General features: G+C 47.8%; 1 protein-coding gene across 1 annotated transcript in view; it reads right to left on the bottom strand.

The window, feature by feature from the left end:
- The window catches only part of ACOXL (acyl-CoA oxidase like), a 352,026-nt gene extending 338,443 nt beyond the window's left edge, over positions 1 to 13,583 (bottom strand). The window contains 1 exon segment of the mRNA XM_060116983.1: positions 13,448 to 13,583. Within this exon segment, the coding sequence (XP_059972966.1) occupies positions 13,448 to 13,572 (125 nt within the window). The 5' untranslated portion in view covers positions 13,573 to 13,583.
- Between the last annotated feature and the right edge of the window lie 2,406 nt (positions 13,584 to 15,989).

The raw sequence follows: 15,989 nt of genomic DNA, 5'->3' as shown, positions 1-15,989 counted from the left end.
CACACACACACACACCACTGGACAGGAATAAAGACGCAGACGTAGAGAATGAACTTGAGGACACGGGGAGTGGGAAGGGTAAGCTGGGACGAAGTGAGAGAGTGGCATGGACATATATACACTACCAAATATAAAATAGATAGCTAGTGGGAAGCAGCCGCATAGCACAGGGAGATCAGCTCAGGGCTTTGTGACCACCTAGAGGGGTGGGATAGGGAGGGTGGGAGGGAGACCCAAGAGGGAGGAGATATGGGGATATGTATATGTATAGCTGATTCACTTTGTTATAAAGCAGAAACTAATAAACCATTGTAAAGCAATTATACTCCAATAAAGACGCTAAAAAATTAATTAATCAATTAAAAAAAAAAAGCAGTTGTGTGTGGGACTTCCCTGGCGATCCAGTGGTTAAGACTTCGCCTTCCAATGCTAGGGGTGCGGATTCGATCCCTGGTCGGGGAGCTAAGATCCCACATGCCTTGTGGCCAAAAAACTAAAACACAAGACAGAAGCAATACTGTAACAAATTCAATATAGACTTAAAAAAAAAAAGCAGTGGTGTGTGTTTTTCTCTAACTCTAAGTCAAAATGAGTTTTGGTCTAGGGGAAAGCACATCTTCAGATACCAAATGCGAATGTCCTCATGACAAGGAACATCCTTGGCACCTAAGCTTTTGACCACCATGTGACTCCTGGTAGCACAGATGTTCTGGAATAAAATACCAACAAGAACTTGAAAACCAACCCTGGTGTCCCAGCAGGGCTCTGCTTCAATAACCCGCACCTTGGTCCTGGTCTCTTTGGTAACTTCCTTCTGGAGGCACCTCCAGCTCAGCCCAAGATAACTCCCTCTTCTCTTTGAAATCAGCAAGAATCAAAAATGCTCCATCTCCATTAAAAAGTGAGGTGCACCCCGCTATAAGCATTTATGGCTCCCCAGAGGCAGTGAGCACAAGGCCCATGTGCCTTCTAGCAAACACTGCGATCACAACCCGACCACCGATGCCCCAAACCTTGACACCACCCTGAGAACACCACGTGCAACCTGGATGAGTAGACGGTGAATGAAAGAGAAACTGTTGAATCATCTTGCGGTAACTGTCAAAGGCTGCAGGCCCTGAGCCAGCGGGCGCCTGAGAAGATGCAAAGGGGGTCGTTTCTAAGTGCTGAGGTTTAATTCTAGCTGTGACGTTCCCTCAACTGGCGAGAGGTACCTTGGCTGATGGGCACAGTCTACAAAGTTCTCAGGAAGAAAGGCTCTGAAGATGGAGAGCAAAGGGAAGAAGGCGAAGGAAAGATCCCTCCCCAGAGACAAAAACCTCACAGGAATCCCTGAAGGAGGCAGTTCCAGGCCCCAGCCCTGCATCCTGGGCCTCCGCTGAGTGACCCAGTGACCATGGGGAAGGGAGTTTCCCTCCCCATCCTTCTTCTCCCCTTCCTTCCTTGAGCGTTCATTAAGCGCCTACACCAGCTAAACACTAGGAATTCAAAACAAGCCGGGCTGGCTCCTCCCTTCAAAGGGCTTGGAGCCCAGCGTGGAAGACAGAGCAGGAGGAAGAGGGGTCCCGTACAAAGTGCACATGTCAGCGTTAGACCTCACGTGGCTGGATGGGTGCCGCCTCCCAGGCACGGCCTGGCTGTTTTCTGGAATGGAGAGCCGTTGGTTTAGCAATTACCTTTGCCTGGTTCCGTCAGGAGGACCCGAGAGAAGGCGGAGCCGTGAGAACCGAGGGGCTCTGCAGGATCCGCTGAGGAGTGGGGTGTCTGTGGGCAGAGAGAGGAAGTCCCAGGAGGGAGGGAGGGAGGCAGGCAGTAGGGCGGGGAGGGCAGGAGGAAAGGGTGGAAGGGTGAGCAGGAAGGAAGCGATGGGGAAATGGGGCCGAGTGAGCGGGGGGTAGGAGCAGATACAATCCCCCGAGACAAAAGCACGGACTGTCACCCAACTCGGGCACGTCGCTCACTAGGTAAAGGTATGTGCGGCAGCTACTGCTGGGGCTCTTCCTCCCCTGCCCAGGATCCTGGGGCTGCTGCATCAGCTCGGCCCGAAGGGCCAGCTCCTGATTGGTCCAGGTCACCACAGGGATCTCAACCTCCGGGACAGTGACTGGTTTAGAAATGAGACTTGAAGCTTCAAACAAGGGGGGTTACTTTTTAGGGTGCATGTGGGAGGTGCTGAGATGGGAGTGGCACCTGAGAGGTTAGCGAAGAAAGCAGTCATGGGTTTGCGGCTGACAGCTCAGGGTCTTGGAGGATGCCCAGCCCTGTAGTCTACAGGTACAACCAGGCCTTGACTGGCTCCTAAGACCATGCTCTGACCATGGGATGGCAGAGTCTGCTGGCTTATGGGGTTCCTTGTTTCTAATTGTAGTGACACCTTTGGTAACCCAAAGGATGTCTTTGGTGGAACATTATGGTACACAAGTTCTTCAGGAGAAGATCTAGAGGGCAAATCCATCATCTTCAACAACAAATCCTTTCACTGGGTGTGTAGGAGGCACCCTCAGTGAGTCTAACATGCACAGGAGCCAGGGTTCCCTCCTAGACCTTGAGAGCTACCTGTCCACCTACCTGTCCATTTACAGGTAAATGGGAAGATGCCCATGGAGATTCCCTCAGGGGCCCGTGATGACCTGGACTTCAAACCTGGGGTCTCTGAAGGGCAAAGAGGAGGTCAACACTCTCCCACGGCTGCCAAGAGGGCATGGGGAGAGACCCTGGGGCTCTGAGGGGTCTCCCGTGATGTCTGAGTTCCCACAATAAGTCCATAAATAGTGTCAAAAGAAACAGAGGTTTGCACATGGTCCATAGAGCCGTCCCTGTGAAGAGAAGGGCAAGTAATCAGGGGCCCTGCAGTCACTTTTTGTCACGGTCATAACCACGTAAGAACCAATCTCAGCTCCTGGAATCAACCCACCTGCAAAGCTTTATTCACGGAGGGAGAACAGAGTATAAATGTTGTAGCCTGGATGTGATTGTAAGGTAGAGGATGGACAGAAGGGAACTTAGAAAGAAAAGAGATGCTATCGAAGCTCGGTGCAATGAAGTAAATAAAAGTAAAAACATACCCACACTAACAGGAGGTCACAGGAGAATCTCAGCTCCCTGGCAGGGAAAGAAGCGGGCAGAGGGCTGTGGGACGGCACCCCGAAAACAGCGCCGGTTCTGAGATCTCATGACAGTCAGAATGGCTCCGGTTAGAAAACAGGCCTGATTTCCTCCGAAATTGCAGTCCCTCCCGAGGCTGAGAGGAATGAGCACCCATGACCCCTCGTCTCTCTACACAGACATTGGTCCCTTGCATGCATAACATTTCCTTTTGGGATCAATCAGCAAGTCTCTGCCCAGAAAAGCCAAGCTATTGCCCAGCTTCAGATCAAAGTCACTGCCAGAGGAAGGGGGAGGGAACTTACCAGGCAGTGTTTAAGTGCCCCCATTCAAGGCAGAAATGCCTGACCTGGCTTCCCAGGTGCTCTTCTGAGACATCCTTCACTCACTGCCGTGACCCAGAGACTCAGGAAGAAGCCAAGGATGGGTGCCCAGTGCTCTGTGAGTCTGGCACGCATTTCCCCTTTTCTGGGCCACAGCACCTCCTTTTGTCTTTGGCAGCCTCCCACTCCCTCCCCCACCCACGTGGTTCTGGTTGGTGACCCGCCCCAGGGGCCACTTCAAGGAAAGGCAATGGGCAATGGCCAGCTGAGCCAATGAAGGTGATGTGGGCCAGGCTGGAAGCCAAGAAGAGTCTCTCTCTTCCAGCCTGGCTGCTGAGCTCTGAGACATGCACCCAAAGCTCCAAAGGCCACAAGGTGGCCAGGGTCTGTCTGGACGTGAGGAGAGCAGAGCTGAGGACTCCTGGCTGTGTCACCCCAGCAACCTGAACGCCAGCCTCTGTGCCTGAAGCCAAGGTGAGCTGTGTTTCTGTCTCTGCAAGTGAAACAAAAGTGAAATAAAAGCAAACTAATTGGGGTGCTTCTGGTTGAAAACCAAAAGTTTGGTTGAAACCCAACTCACAGTGGCCTGAACAGTAAAGGGAACTTGCTACTTCTCGGAACTGCAGAGACAGGACAAGGGGCAGGGTTCAGGGCACGTTTGACTCCCTGGCTCAATCATGCCCTGCCTCTGTGAGTCACTTCCTCCTAGGGCTGGCTTCCCTCTTGGTGACAAAATGGCTGCACGCCTAGCCAGCCTCACATTCAGACTCCACTGCATCCAAGATGAGAGGGCGTGCCCATCCGGAAGATCTCTCAGATAAGCAAGGAAGCATCTTTCCCAGGAGCCCTCAGAAACCTCCTTTCCTATTTTATTGGCCAAAATTGGATCACGGGACTATTCCTGTACCAACCGGAGTAGCACTGGCTTCCTCAGGGTTACAGGTCAATCCCTTTGTCAAGGTGGGGGGTCGATGAGGTGACTGGTCTACTTTCTCTGAATTATACAACCTACGGGAGAGGGTCACATGCCCAAATGAAAACCTAGGAAGTTCTGGGAAGAGGCGTGATGTGAAGACAAACGTTTACTTCATTAACACTGTGGCAAACGAGGAAGAAAAGAAATTACTATTGGGTTGGCCAACAAGTTCGCCTGGGCTTTTCCATAAGATGTTACAGAAAAACCCGAACAAACATTTTGGCCAGCCAATAAATGTTAGGTATTATTATTGTTGTTTTCATTGACCTGTAATTACCCAAACATTTTGCCTTAAGTAGTACTACTATACTAGGTTTGTATCTTCCTTATGGTTTTTTCCCCTTGCCCTAATTTTTTATTATTTATTTATTTCCCAATCACTTTTTAAAACTGACGTATAGTTGACTTACAATATTGTATTAGCTTCAGGTATCCAACATAGTGATTCAAAAATTGTATAGATTATACTCCATTTAAAGTTATTATAAAATACTGGCTATATTCCCTGTGCTGTACATGGTAGTTCTATATTTAATTTTTGAGGAACTTCCATACTGTTCTCCACAGTGGCTACACCATTTTGTGTTCCCACCACAGCGTACAAGGGTTCCAGTTTGTCTACATCCTTCCCAACGCATGTTGTCTTTTTGTATTGGTCTCTTAAAGCAGGTAGAAAACAAAAAGTGGAGTTACAAACCAATGTTACAATAAAGCTAGCATTTATAATCACCCAGGTATTTATTGATACATCACGATCTTCTCTAAGGGAATTTCTCACATTAAATTAGTAAACAGAATCTATAATGATCAAATCCTGCAGATCCCACCTCTTCACTGTCTCTGTCCTCTCCTCTCTACGTTTTTCACCAGAACTATTCCCTTTTCACACGTCATCATTATCCCCTTTGAGAGTCAGATGAGAGATCAAATATAAAAAGTGTGCAACCAACTGCACAGACAGCCCTGTGTAGGGGAAGTGGGACCACTGAGTCTCCTGGCCTTTTACCGGCAGGGGTTTTAGTTCCTTTCTCTAGATCTCTCTTTCTCTCAGTCTCTCTCTCAGTCCCTTCCTGTCTCTCTCTCTGCCAGTATCCTGTGGAGGGACCCTTGGTTAGTTTACTATTTTCTTTTCTTCCAACTGTTGGTCCAACCAGGAAACAATTCTGACTTTTACAACCATAACTGGGAGGCAACACGGGCTAAGTCATCATTTTAAATCTATGATAAACACCCTCACCCAGTTGGAGAACTAGCACAATGACAGTAACTTCTAACCACACCCATGTGTCCCCCTCCCATCTCTCTGCCCTCCCCCTCCAATCCTCTAGAATCTTGGTTTAGCATTCCTTTACTTTCATTTTATAGAGTTTCTCACATATCCAGGTATGTCTAAAGAGTATATTGTTGGCTTAATTTATGCTAACTTTGTAAAAAAAAAAAAAGGAATCAGCACACCAATGTTCATAACAGCACTATTCACAATAGCTGAGACATAGAAGCAACCTATGTGTCAATTGACAGAGGAATGGATAAAGAAGATATGGTACATATATACAACGGACTACTACTCAGCCATAAAAAAGAATGAAATAATGCCATTTGCAGGAACATGGATGGACCTAGAGATTATCATACCAAGTGAAGTAAATCAAACAGAGAAAGACAAATATTATATATCATTTACATGTGGAATCTAAAAAAATAATACAAATGAACTTATTTATGAAACAGAAACAGACTCACAGACATACAAAACAAACTTCATACAAAACAAACTTATGGTTACCAAAGGTTACAAGGGGTGGGGGAGGGATAAATTAGGAGTTTGGGATTAGCAGATATAAAATACTATATATCAAATAGATATACAACAAGGACTTACTGTATAGCACAGGGAACTTATTCAATGTCTTGCAATAAACCATAATGGAAAAGAATATATATATATTCATATATATATGTGTGTGTGTACATGTATATATATATATATATATATGAATCACTTTGCTGTACATCAGCAACTAACACAATATTGTAAATCGACGATACTTCAATAAGAAAAAAAAAGCCTTGTCTTTACCAAGTTTGATGTTTATAATATAATATTATTTTCTATACTCACTATACTATGCCTTAGCTCTCCAGGCCTTTTTTATCTACTGGTTGCAAGTTTGTACCTTTAAACAACATCTCTCTTATTCTTCCTACCACCCAGCCCCTGGTAACCACGATTCCACTCTATTTTTATGAGTTCACAGCTTTTTTAGATTTCACACATAAGAGGAGCATCATTTTCTAATGAGCATAAAGTCATACACGGAGGATCCCTGCTCACCATCCTTTCAGGCACCTGGGCTTATGACCTGTCATTCATTCTCCATGCACCCATCCCTCAGGGACTAAAAGATTCATCTCTGGAGAAATTAACCCTGACCAAAACAAAACACTAATACTGGTCTGCCACTGAAAGGAAGGTTCTCTCTGACCAAGAAAGCCTGTGGTTGGGGCTTCCTTGGTGGCGCAGTGGTTGAGAGCCCGCCTGCCGATGCAGGGGACATGGGTTCGTGCCCCGGTCCGGGAAGATCCCACATGCCGTGGAGCAGCTGGGCCTGTGAACCATGGCCGCTGGGCCTGCGCGTCCGGAGCCTGTGCTCCACAGCGGGAGAGGCCACAACAGTGAGAGGCCCATGTACCACAAAAAAAAAAAAAAAAAAAAAAAAAAAAAAAGAGAGCCTGTGGCCAAGGACCCTGCCTGATCACAATCAGCATTTTGCTCATATTACTCACTTCACTACTACTTTGAACAAACACCCAAGATTGACTAGACATTTAACAAAAGCCTCAGACATGAAAGCCAGAGGTCAAAAGTATAAACGGCAAAAGAAAAAGGAACTCAAAGGAAATAGAGACAAAGTAGAGAACAGAAAGAAACATCTCAAAAGTTATCATCAACTATTCCGAAGAAATAAGAGACTCTGCAACCAGAAAACAAGAACAGATGCTATAAAAAAGGAATAAAGAACTTAAAGAACTTTTGAAAATTAAAAATACAATAGTAGATATTTAAAATGACTCAAGAACAGTTGGAAGATAAAGTTGAGAAAATCTCCCAGGAATTAGAATGAAAAGGTAAAGAGATGAAAAGGATTAGGAAACTAGAAGACAAGCCCAGGAGGTCCAACATGTGAACAAAAGGAGTCCATATAAGAGAGCAGTGCAAATAGTTGAAGAACATGAGCTTCCAAATTAAAAGAGCCCATCGCATGCCCCCCATAATGAAAGAAAAAGAGGCCCACGTCAAGCCACAACGTGGTGAAATTCCATAAAACCAGTGCTAAAAAGAAAGCCCTAGAAACTTCCAGGAGGGAGGAAGAAAAACAAGTCATATATTTATATATTAAAATGCCAGGGTGCAGAAGCGATCAGATTCATTAATAACAATGTTGGATACTTGAAAGCAATGGCATAATGTCTTTAAAATTCTGGGGGAAATTTTACTTCCAGCCTAGAATTCTACACCTGTACAAATATTCAGCCGATTTTGATAGTAAATATTTTCAGATACGAAGATCTCAAAAATCTCAAAAAGTTAACTCTCTGGTATCCTTTCTCAAGAAGCTATTAGATGAGAGACTGTCCTGGTTATCTATGGCTATGGTAAAAATGTACCCCAAAACTTAGTGGCTTAAAACAACAATTCATTATCATTATATCTCACTACTCTTTCTAACAGGAATTTGGACACACAGGATCAAGTAGAGATGGCGTGTCTCTGCTTCTCAGTGTCTGGGGCCCCGGCTTAAATGACTTACATGGCTGGAGGCTGGAGCAGTCGGGAATGGTCAGCATCTCTCTATGGGGCATCTCTACATGGACCAGCTCAGGCTTCCTCACAGCATGGCAGCCATAGGCTGGTAGAACTTTTCACACGGAAGCTTGGGGCCTCAAGAGACAGGAAGTGGAAGGTACCGGTCACTTTAGGCCTGAGCCTGGACACTGGCACATTGTCACTTCAGCCATATCCTGTGGGTCAAAGCAGTCATAAGCCACCCAGATTCAAGGGGAGGGTTCACAAACCACACCTCTCAACGGGAGCAGTGTTAAAGAACTTGTGGCCATCTCTAATCCTCCACAAAGGGTAACTAAAAAAGAGAAGGCCTGGGGAAACAGTGACTTGACTATAGAGGAGATGCAAAGGAAATTCCCAAGATAATGGTGAAGACAATGGTAAAGCCAGTCCAGACTAAAGCCCCAGAAGGAGGCCTCCTGGATGGATGTGTCCGTGGGGGGCCAGGAGGGACAGAACTGCCAGTTACCTGACAGGTTTGACCAAATTGAGAGGAGTGCAACTGTTCTATCCAAAAGTGTGGAGGCCAGTGAGTGATGAGTTTATACAAAACTAAGCAAATGAATAAAAGGGGCAATGGTTAGCCCAAACGAACACCAAAAGTTGTGAAAGAAAGGAAATGAAATATGGTACACTAAGGGGCATGGCTGAGAATAATACTTATGTAGTTACAGCGTTGTGAACATTGGATACTGATTTAAGTAAAACTGGGGATGCACGGATTTGGGGGAATAAGGAAAGAAAGTGGGCATTAGTGGGAATCTTCATTTTCTATACGAGTAAGTCATTATATAATCAAGAAGTAGCTGCTTACGTGTGCTTTTAAGGAAATAGAGGTAAATAACATAAGAATCCAATGAAAGACTTGCAAGTGTTTGCCAGTGAGGAAAGGGGATGAGGGATGAAGGGGGGGTGGAACAGGGGTGGATGCTTTTCACTCCAAACCTCATAGGTTCATACATTGTATCATGACCATAAAAATTAAATTGTACAAGAGCAAACTGTAGGACAAAACACACAGTATGACCCTGTTTATATAAGAAAATGTTCGCATGTATATGTGAACTCATAGGAAAATAGAAAAAGTAGAAAAAAACCCTACAACACACTAAAGTATTCAAAGTGGTCGGAGGACCAAAAGTCCATCAACAAATGAATGGGTAAACAAAATGTGGTCTATCCATGCAGTGGAGTGTTATCCAGCCTTAAAAAGGAAGGAGGTTCTGTCATATGTCACACTATGGACGAACCTTCAGGACACTCTGCTAAGTGCATAAGCCAGACTCCAAAGGACAAATATTGTATGATTCCACTTATGTGAAGTAACTACAGTAGTCAAATTCATAGAGACAGAAAGTAGAATGGTGGTTGCCGGGGGCTGTAGGGAGGGAGGAAAGGGGAGTTAGTGTTTAATGAGTAGGAGTTTCAAACTGTGAGGAGGTCGAAGTTCTGGAGATGGACGGGGGTGATGGTCGCACAGCACTGTGAATGTACCTAATGCCACTGCACACTTAAAAATGGTTAAAATGGTAAATTTTATTTTCTGTATATTTCACCACAATCAAAAAAGAAAAAGGGGGCTTCCCTGGTGGCGCAGTGGTTGAGAGTCCGCCTGCCAATTCAGGGGACACGGGTTCATGCCCCGGTCCGGGAGGATCCAACATGCCGCGGAGCGGCTGGGCCCGTGAGCCATGGCCGCTGAGCCTGCGCGTCCGGAGCCTGTGCTCCGCAACGGGAGAGGCCACAACAGTGAGAGGCCCGCGGACCGCAAAAAAAAAAAAAGAGAGAGAAAAGAAAAGAAAAAGTGGTTGGGCGAGGGGACAGTTTAAGAAACTTTCACATTTTCCATATTATTTAACTCTTTGCAATGAGAAGTTTTTCCTGAAATACTTGCATGTATATAGAAGACTGAGGGGAAAAACTAAACCTTTGCAAAAGTTAAGGAAGAGAAATGTGCATTGCTCCAGGGAAGGAAAGAAAAGGCAGTGAAGAGAAAAAAGGGGGAGGGGTAAGCAGGCAGGCCCAGCACAGCCAGGCCAGGGAGGGGAGCCCTGAGGAAGGGTGGTGAGGGGCGCTTGGGGGCCCAGAAATGTCTAGTGGGGGCTGTAAGCCTCGCATTGTGCACACCCACTCGCCCGCCAGGCCCTCAGGAGAGAGCTCCGGTTTGCCAAGAAACAAACTCAAAAACATTTAAAAAGCTTATCTCATTTCAGATGTTGCTTTTAAATATTCCCTGCAAACCCCAGGGAGGAGCCTCAAGTGGCCCAGAATCCTCTGGGGTCCCAGTCAAGGGCATGCTGTCCTATGCACCACAGGGCAGGTGTGACCCTCAGCAGCCGGGGCATTCCCGGAGCCTGGGGGACCCTCCACCTGAGTAGGGACAGGGAGGACTCGGCCTGGCAAGCTGGTCTTGGGGAGAGACGGGGGAACTTGGCTGTGCCCACACCACACCTCGGGAGGCGGACTAGTGGATGAATCCCTGCACTGAGGGCAGCTATGATGTGCACAGAAAACTGCACAACCAGGTTTTTGTTTTTTTGGAAGCAAACTGTTTCCTGGGCTCTTATGTCCTGGGAGTGCCGGACCCTGTACAAACTTCCCACTATACACACAGCACTCACACTAATGAACCCCACCCCCTCCCATACCTACTTGAACTTCAAAGCCCTGGGGAGGGGAGACCGGCCACAGGAGGCCTCACCTTGCCTCAGTGAATCTGTGGCTAGAGAAGCTTTATTTCTTGCCTCCCATGGAGCATTTTACTGCAGCAGAATGTTAAAAAAAAAAAAAACATTGAGAAATCAGGATCACTGTCTTCTAACCCCCAGTAAGATCAAATCCGACACAATGTGAACATTCAAGCAGATAGCACAATCTGTAATCACTGGGGAAAAGCAATATGAAATTTAGGCTCTTATTTCAACTCTGAAATTATGAAGTCAATAAGCAAGAACTGGACAGCATGGAAAAGTGTTTGTTAGGGTAATTTGTACCTTTTTCTTTTTCTCCTTTTTTTTTTTCTTTTTGGTGAAAATATTCTGTATGATACCAAATGATGGGTACATGTCATTATACTTTTGTCCAAACCCACAGAAAGTACAACACCAAGAGCGAACTGTAATGTAAACTGTGGACTCAGTGATTATGATAAATCAATAGATTCATTTTTGATTAAAAAAATACACACAAAAAAAACCAAAAAACAAATACCATTCTGGTGAGTGATGTTAATAATGGAGGAGGGGCTATGTCTGTGTGGGGACAGGGGGTTTATGGGATATCTCTGTTCCTCCCTCTCAATTTTGTTGTAAACCTAAAACTGCTCTTTAAAATTGTCTTTAAAAAAATTATTGGGGGCCCCAAATATCTATTGGTATTTATCATCTTAGAAATTATAACAGAAAAATTGTTCAAATATTTATTAAATCATTCAAAAATAAAAGTATTAAAATTTAATTAGAAAAGTGGCATTGTTCTGCATTTTTACAAATCTCTTTCATATCTGCCTTAAAACTGCTGGATCCTCATATCTGCTTCTGCAGACATGTTGGAAAATTATACATCATGTAGTCTCTGGGAACTACCACTGTACATTTGTGAGAAAATGAGAATGAAAAGGCCAATAACTGCTTCATATTATGACTAAAATAATTTCTAACTTGTGAAGCTCCTGGGACAGTCTTGGGTAACGCCCAGAGTCCCTGGACCACGCTTTGAGAATCATGACATAAAGAACTAGGTGTGAGGGCTTCCTGGTGGCACAGTGGTTGAGAATCTGCCTGCCAGTGCAGGAGACACGGGTTCGAGCCCTGGTCTGGGAGGTTCCCACATGCCGCGGAGCAACTGGGTCCGTGGGCCACAGCTACTGAGCCCGTGTGTCTGGAGCCTGTTCTCCAAAATGGGAGGGGCCGTGATAGTGAGAGGCCCGCGCACCTTGATGGGGAGTGGCCCCTGCTCTCCGCAACTGGAGAGAGCCCTCACACAGAGACAAGACCCAACACAGCCAAAAATAAATAAATAAATAAATTAAAAAAAAAAAAAGAACTGGGTGTGAGAGAGAAGGAAAAAGAAGGTGGGGAGACACTCAAAGGCACACCCACCATCTCACACCTGTCAGCTTTCACCTTCCCTAAGCTCCCCTCTCCCCACTGGGTACCACCAGGGCAGAAACCGCAGCTTTCTGGCCAAGGACAGGCTGCTTTTACTCCAAGCATCTCCTTCCCTCTCAGCCCAGCTCAACCTTGAGACGTGGGCTAAGTAGTTAATCTTCCTTCGGAACATACTGGTGTTCTTAACTGGAGCTTTCTTAAACTAAAACTCCAAAGCCTGATTCTAAAAGTGGGCTTATCAGACGGCCTGAGATGGGGTCAGCCGCCCAACAGAGCACAGGAGAAACAGTCCCCATTGAGACACAAGGGTTGAGTTCTGGTCCTGACTGGCTGGTCCCTGGGTTATTTTCTCCCTCTGAAAACTTAGGCTGCACCAAGCCCTCTGCCCACTTCTCAGGGCTGTCCTGTCATCAAATGACCTCGTGGGCCTGAGCCCACCTTACAACCCAAGCACCTCAGCTGCTGTTAGGCTGCCTCTCTGCACACCTGGGCTCCGCGGGGCCCCTGGGAGCCTGCCCCACGCCGACGACCAGACACACCCTAGGCAGAGCCAGTCCACCCCTGTGCCGGGAAAATCCTCTTACTTCCCGGCAGGCACGACCCGAGATGACGCTGTTCTGCCCCCGTTTCCGCGCTCCTGGTCCGGACAGGGTTGCACGGTGGCCCTGGGCGCGCTCCACTCCCGCCTCATCCTGGGTTTTCTGACCCTTCTTCCGTGCAGGGGTGGGACACGCGGAGGCGGGGAGTCAAGAAACAGGTTTAGAAGCAAGGCCGATCCTTCCAGCCACCACTCTCGGCCGAGCACCCCGCCCGCCGCTGCGGGGGCCCACCCGTGCACCCCGACTCCCGGTGTAGGGGGGAGCTCGACGGGCGGAGGACACCTCCAGGGGCAGATGAAGTCGCCGGCTCTGCTGCGCCCACAGGACTGGGGAGGGCAGTCCATCATCTGCCAAGTCGGGAGGGACCTGCTTCTCGGTCACAGCACCCACACCCCCAGCTCGCCCTCGCCCTCGCAGGAACGCGCGGGGACCGAGGGGACGCGGCAGGCGGCGGGACGCACGGGGCGGGGTGGCGACGAGGCCGGTACCTGTGCCGGAAGAGCGGGCAGCCTCCCAGAAGCCAGAGCAGCTCGTTCTTGAGGCTCCAGAATTCGCAGTCCAGATAGCGGTGCAAGGACGAGTCCCCGAGCCCCAGGTCCGGCGCCGGTTCCATCGCGCCGCCCGTCCTCTGGCGCGTCCGCGAGGCCGCTTCCCTGCGCGCCTCCTCCAGCTGCTGGCACTTGGGGCCGAGAAGCGCACGCCCTCTTATCCGCACGCCGCCGCCAGCCAGTCTCCTCTCTCTTCAACTGCTCGTCCCCTTCCTCCCCCGCGCTGGCCCTGCCCCGGCTCCCTGGGCACCAAGTGAAGAAAGAACGGTCCAGGGAGTCTGGGCTCTTACAATGGTCTCCCCTGGAACAAGCTCTACTGCCTGGCCCTGGGGCTTTCGTTTCTGCCGCCCGTGCCCACGGCTTAGTCGTCCCTCCAGTCGCTGGCCCACAAGAAGTGAGTATTAGAACCCTACAGGGGGAGTTGGTGAGGTAGACACAGGGTACGCTGTGGGCACAGGGCTCCTGGTTGCTCAGAGCTGTGACAGCTTACTCAGAGGACCTCCCATGCCAGCCTCTCTGCCACCGAGATCCAAGATGCCCCAGGCCATGCTCTGGTCTCCTTACGGAGTCCACGCTCACTCTGCTCTCTGGAGCCAGGCCAATGAATGGAAGATGAGGTGCTGAGGCAAAGAATATGACTTTACTATGAAAGCCAGCGGGCCGAAAAGATGGCAAAGTCTCAACACAGCCATCTCATGGGGGTCTGGATGCCAGTTTCTTTTATAGCACAGAGAGGGGGAGGAGACAAGGCAGTAAAAAGGCATACGTTTTGCAAATATCACCTGGAATGGCCAGCCTCGGGGAGGGGATGTGTTAATTTCTGCTTTCTTGTAGCCATCCACAGGTGGACAGGGTCCCGATGTTTCCCTGAACAAAGGCACTTTGGTTTAACATTCAGGCAGAGGGGCAGGGTTCCCCGAGGTAGGCCATTATGTATAGACAGTATCCTTTTAGTGAACAAAAACAGAGGAAAGCAAAGGTTAAAGTAAAAGAAACAGATCCAACATGGAGTCAGATTTGGCTCTTCCCTGTTACAGACCCAACTCAGCTGCAGCTCAGCTCAAATCCTTGCCACCCCCAAATTGGGCATTCCAATGAACTTTAATATTACTGTAATCTGGGGGTGGCCCAGGCCTGCACAGTAGCTGGGAGATGCAAACAGAACAAGGCAACGAACAAACACTAACTCATCTCCCAGCACCCTCCTTCTGTTGTTTTAACAAGTGACAAATGTTCATTCCTTTCCTCTCTGTTAAGTCTCATATACTTTATTGATTCTCCTTTTAAGTATGAAGGAAATGTGAGCTTCCAAAGACCACCCTGCTGGGGAGATGACTCTTGGGGGTGTAGTGTAGCTGGCAGTTGGGTCGCTGTCTGCTGTCATTAGGTTAATGGACATCACTTGTATCAGTTTCCTACGGCTTGTGTAACAAACATTTATTGTTAAAGTTCTGGAGGTCAGAAGTCTAAAATAGATCTTATAGGACTAAAAATCAAGGTGTTGGCAGAGCTGGATCCTTCCTGGAGGCTCCAGGAGAAAAATCCCTTTCCTCATCTTTTCCAGCTTCTAGAAGTTGCCTGCATTTGTAGGGTCCCAGCCCCTTCCTCCATCTTCAAAGTGCATCCCAACAACCTCTGTTTCCTTGCTGGTCTCCTGACTTGGAACTTCTTGCCTCCCTCTTAGAAGGACTCTGGTGATTACATTGGGCCCACCCAGATAATTCAGGATAATCTCCTTGTTTCCATATCTGTAATTTAATCACACCAGCAACATCCCCTTCCGCAGGTGAGATAACATACAGGTTCTGGGGATTAGGCTATGAACGTCTTTGGTGGGCCATTGCTCTGTCCACCATACCACCTGTGCAGCTGCAAGTAACAATACCTACCAGAGGCCATGAATAAGGACTTTGTCTTCTCATATAACAGGGAGGCTGCGGGTAGGAAAGCCCGAGGGCTAATTCAGTGGCTCTACCCCAGGGACCCAGGTTCCCTTTCCATCTTTCTTCTCCAGCATCCTTTCTCAGTGTGTTATCTTTATCTCTCGGTCATCAGATGGATGCTGCAGCTCCAAGCACCACTTGGTGCCAAGCAGAAGAGGGGCATTTCTTTCTATATCAGTCAGGATAGCACAGTAGTAAGAAACGACCTCAAAACGACACACACTGTGGTCACAAATACCCCAAACCTTAGGGTTTAAAAAGACAAGACTTTAATTCTCAGCACACCACCTAGGGGCTCTGCCCCAGGTCCTCTTTCTCCAGGTCCCAGCTGAGAGAACAGCCACTGTGTGGCCACACAGGCTCTTCAAGCTTCCAGCTGGAAAGGGCCTGTGTAACTTCCACACACAATCCATGGGTCAAAGCAGTTCACTCCTGACTCTATGGGGGAAGGGAAGTACCGTCCAGGACATGCCCAGAAGGCCAACACCCCAAATAATCTGGGAGCAGCACTTGTGGCTACTAAATCTTGCCGAACATTT

This window comes from Mesoplodon densirostris, chromosome 14 (genome assembly GCF_025265405.1).
Source record: "Mesoplodon densirostris isolate mMesDen1 chromosome 14, mMesDen1 primary haplotype, whole genome shotgun sequence".
Classification (NCBI taxonomy): domain Eukaryota; kingdom Metazoa; phylum Chordata; class Mammalia; order Artiodactyla; family Ziphiidae; genus Mesoplodon; species Mesoplodon densirostris.
This window is presented reverse-complemented; position numbering and strand designations above follow the sequence as displayed.